At 35.7% G+C, this 4,377-nt stretch overlaps 1 protein-coding gene across 1 annotated transcript; it reads right to left on the reverse strand.

The window, feature by feature from the left end:
- Positions 1-1,704: 1,704 nt before the first annotated feature.
- On the reverse strand, positions 1,705-2,106 carry LOC114381623. The gene has a single exon (XM_028340877.1). It carries the CDS (start codon positions 2,104-2,106, stop codon positions 1,705-1,707), a length of 402 nt encoding a protein of 133 aa, XP_028196678.1.
- Positions 2,107-4,377: the final 2,271 nt, after the last annotated feature.

The following is a 4,377-nucleotide window of genomic DNA, read 5'->3' on the forward strand; positions in this document are numbered from 1 at the left end:
AATCTTACTTATCAACAAAATAATTAGTTATGTTGTTGAGACACTCAAAGATATATGGATTTATTAAATATATTAGTAGCTAGTATTTTAATCTTATTTTAATACTTTAATTAGACTTTTACTTCGGATATCTCATAATGATGAAAAAATATTAATTACATGCTATGATAGATAATATACTGATACAAAATATTTTAATGTCTCGTGTCTTACACGAATATTAAATTCAATAATTATGTTTTTGGTTTTGGTCCTTAAACTTTGTCGAGATTGGTCAACGTCCCCAAACTTGTATTTCGTCCATTATTTTCATCTTCGCCGTCACATGCATCATTAAGTGTCTATGTGTGTGTACATTTGGTTTGTTCCTAAATGCAATGTTGTAGTAATAGGTTTTGTTCATTTTTAATTTCTATATATTAATAGGTTTTATTTTAAAAAGTTTTCTCATCCCTACCCCATGACCCTCAGTCACAAGCCCCACCCTTACCCCACGATCTCAATCACAAGTCTCACCATCGATGAGGTTGTTGTTTGTTGCCCCAACTCATGATGCCTCCTCATAGACCAGAATCGTCATCGTCAAAAGGGTTCTCTTCGATTGATCACGTTGTGTCGTCATCATCATACTCGGCACCCACTATATTTGGATGGAGAAATTCTTGTGTGATGATAGGGAGATGCTTGTCACTTCACATAGCTCAAAGAATCATGGATGATTCTTTTGGGTTGCCCTAACTAGAAGGTGAAATGCCTGTCTTTCTTCTAATTTGATAGATCTTGTTTTTCATATTTAATTTTTTTGGTTAATTTTGCAGCGAGGGTTAACAATAGGAAGGTACTATAATCACTTCCGCTAGGCTGATGAAATTTATGTTGGTATTGATGATGAAGTTGTGGAACAAGTACTGGATGAACACAAGAAGAGGATTGTAAGGATGCAAAAAAAATTGAACTCTGAAAGGAATGAGGGGTGGATGCTATTCACTGGAGCTTTATTGTCTTGGTTGTTGTGTTTGTTTAGAGGGGTGATATGTGTTATGAGTTGCAGCGTGGGTAGAGGGTAGGATTGTGTGACTTGTTTAGTGTATTTTGGGGTTGTTTTAGAGTAGGAAATTGTATTTTGGAGGGATGATATAAGTCAATGTATTTTGCCTTGATTTAGTTATGAAACTTTGATGTCTAAGTTAGTTGTTTGTATCTAATGAATAATATGTTAATGTAGTAGTGGAGTCAAATTAGTTATTGATAATATGTGCTTGCAAGAGATTAAGAAGTGAATTGTGTTTCAACTTTGTGACTAATTGTCTACTTTTAAACACAATTAAAACCAAAATGGCACACTACATTTTTGCATAAAGCAATTTGTGTTATTGTCAACATTACTCATAAGTCATTTATGTACCATTAATACATGCCAAATCAAATCTACTTCTATATATTCCCTGCAACCTTTGGAGGCACATTCACTTCACTTGGTTGGGCATTGTCCCGCAAACCCATAGAAATAAGACAATTTAAATATAATATATTACCTACATGCAAATGTAAATAAAAAGTATGAGAAATTAAACTTGTTGTGTAGTATTAGGTTGCCTTGGTCACTGACTTGTGCAAGTTCATTTGTTATGCCTTGTTTGACCATAAATCCTACACTTGATGTTAAGTGTCCTAGTTGTTCTCCTTAGTCTAGTTGTGGATACTTCATCTGGCTCCCTCCTTCTCAACTTTTTGGGCCTTCCAGGGGGATGTTTTGTAGTTTGGAGGTAAAATGTTTGGGTAACCGGTCTTAGGCCACCTTTGCCTTCCATTGATGGGTGATATTACATGATCATAACGGATCTTATACATCTCCCTTTTATAACATGGGTTGAAATAGTCTGCAGGCTTCTCTTTGTTGCTTGCAATGGTTGATATTGCTTGCCTACAGGGGATTCCTACTAAGTCCCAATAGTTGCAAGTGTAATTTTTCTTATCCAAATCCACAACAAACTTGTGTTTGAACAAGCTGTCAGTTACTTCAGATATCCTTCTTGTAGCACACAATGCAAACCAATTGCTAGTATAATGAACTTCTTTATTCAACCTCTTCAATGGCTTAGGCATTATGTCCTCCCTATTGTTTTGCCAATTTCAACCTTGATATAGTAAACTTACACATCAAATACTTTCTAATCCAATCCACCATTGTCAAAATGGGCTTGTCCCTACATGCCAAGAGGACACTGCTCATTGACTTATTAAGGTTGTTGATGACCACATTGCACTTTGACCACATTGCCCATCATCAGATTTCTTACCAAAGAACCCCCACCAAAAATTTTCTTCAAATTTGCATACAAGTGCCTAACATAAAATATTTGTTCAGACCTAAGACCCATTTCTTGAATGCATGGCATGAGTCCTTATGGCAAAACAGAAAAGTGAAATGTATAGATGTGACAATGACAATGACAAAGCAATATAGTGAGACAAATCATATACGTACATTTTCTTGATCTGACATCAATACCCACTTTTTGGTGATGACTCACCAATGTCTTGAAACAACATTGTTAAAAACCACTTTCAAGCCTTTTTAGTTTCACTTTCAACAACATCAAATGTAAATGGGAGGTTTTGATCATTTGGATCCCTCCTAACAACCACCAGCAAAATTCCACCAAACTGAGTTTTCAAATGACAACCATCTAGTTCAATGAAGGGTCTGCATGCAATTGTAAAGGCTTTTTTACATCCATAAAAAATAAAATAAAATTTATCAAAGGTTGGAAGAACATCCAATTGATCTATGTACTTATACTTGTGCATGATTGAACTTACAGACTCTTCTTAGTTCCTCACTATAAGAGCATAGATCAGTAAACTGCTTCTTAGCATCCTCTTCAACATTTTCTAGAGCCATCATTCGCCCACGGTCAGCAATTGAAAATGTTATACCAACAATAAACCTATTTTTGATGTCATCAATTACTTGCATAATTGTCATCTTTGGATTAAACTTAATTCGCTCTGTTAGCTACTTCGCAACCCACTTTGACTTTGCATTTTTATTCCAGAAGACCCTGCTACATGTGTGCTTAGAATGCAATGTCCTCAGAATAAAAGTAATGTCATCTCTTTCTTTGCTAACAAAGACTTCAAAACCACATTTTGCTTAACATAAGACTCTTACTTTTTTTTTATCATTCTTGTCAAACTTCACTTCTTTACTAATTAAAATTGAATACTGCAACACGACATCTTTGAACTATGCGTGTGTTAAATTCCATTCCTAGTGTCCATTAGAAGTCTTTACAAATGTCCTCTTGTCTGAATCTATAAATCATTGGTTTGTTGGCGACACTTCTCTCTCCATCATTGTCACTTTGTAATTCTTTAGTCAAGCAGTCCTCATCTAAATCAACTATGTTCGACAAATCAACAAACAATTCTTCATCTATGCCAATGACATGTGCTTCTGTAGAGGCATCAATAACATCATCAGACTCAGTCTCAAACTCCAAACTTGTCTGCATATTATCCTCATCCATATTAGATGGCTTAAAGTCATCATTATCACTGCTTTCAAATTCAATGTATGCATTAAAACCTTGTTAATCAACAAAAACCTCTCCATGCACTTCACTCTTTTCATCATGCACTTTACCCTTTTCTGCAGCATCCACATTAGCAACACCCTTTTGATCATGCACTTCACCCTTTTTAGCAACATCAACAACACCAACAACATGATCATCAACTATATGCACATCACCCTGATCAGCAACATCCTCATCAACAACACCCTTTTGATCATGCACTTCACCATTTTCAACAACATCTACAGCACCAACAACATGATCATCAACTGCATGCACATCACCTTGATCAATAGAACCTTCATTAGCTAGATGTTGCATATCAACATCACTAACAACACCGTCTCCATCCACCATTTCTGCATTACCACCAACATCCTGTCCATCATTCCCCCAACCCATATGTTCAAGTATTTCAACTTCAGCATGGGGAATATGTTGGACATACATATGGACTTCAACATTGTGGTCGATTGCATACTTTGCTAACTCTAATGTCTGTTGGTCTTCAATGATTAGTTTCAACTCATCTTCAAAGCACTCATCATTTTGCTTCCACCATAACTTGAAATTTTCTTTAGGGTACCCCAATTCATGGACCACAACCACTACTTCAAAATAAGACTAAGTGTCCACATCCTGATTGTAAATTGCATCCTTATCTGTCTCTATATAGTGAAGATGTCGGACCATGGAAAAAGTACCACTGTGATGGATAACCAAAGTAAAAGCCATTTCTGTAACAACAAAAAAATTATTATAGAATGACATGAAGGCAGTCACATGTCCAACCCCA

This window comes from Glycine soja, chromosome 13, assembly GCF_004193775.1.
Source record: "Glycine soja cultivar W05 chromosome 13, ASM419377v2, whole genome shotgun sequence".
In the NCBI taxonomy this organism is placed as follows: domain Eukaryota; kingdom Viridiplantae; phylum Streptophyta; class Magnoliopsida; order Fabales; family Fabaceae; genus Glycine; species Glycine soja.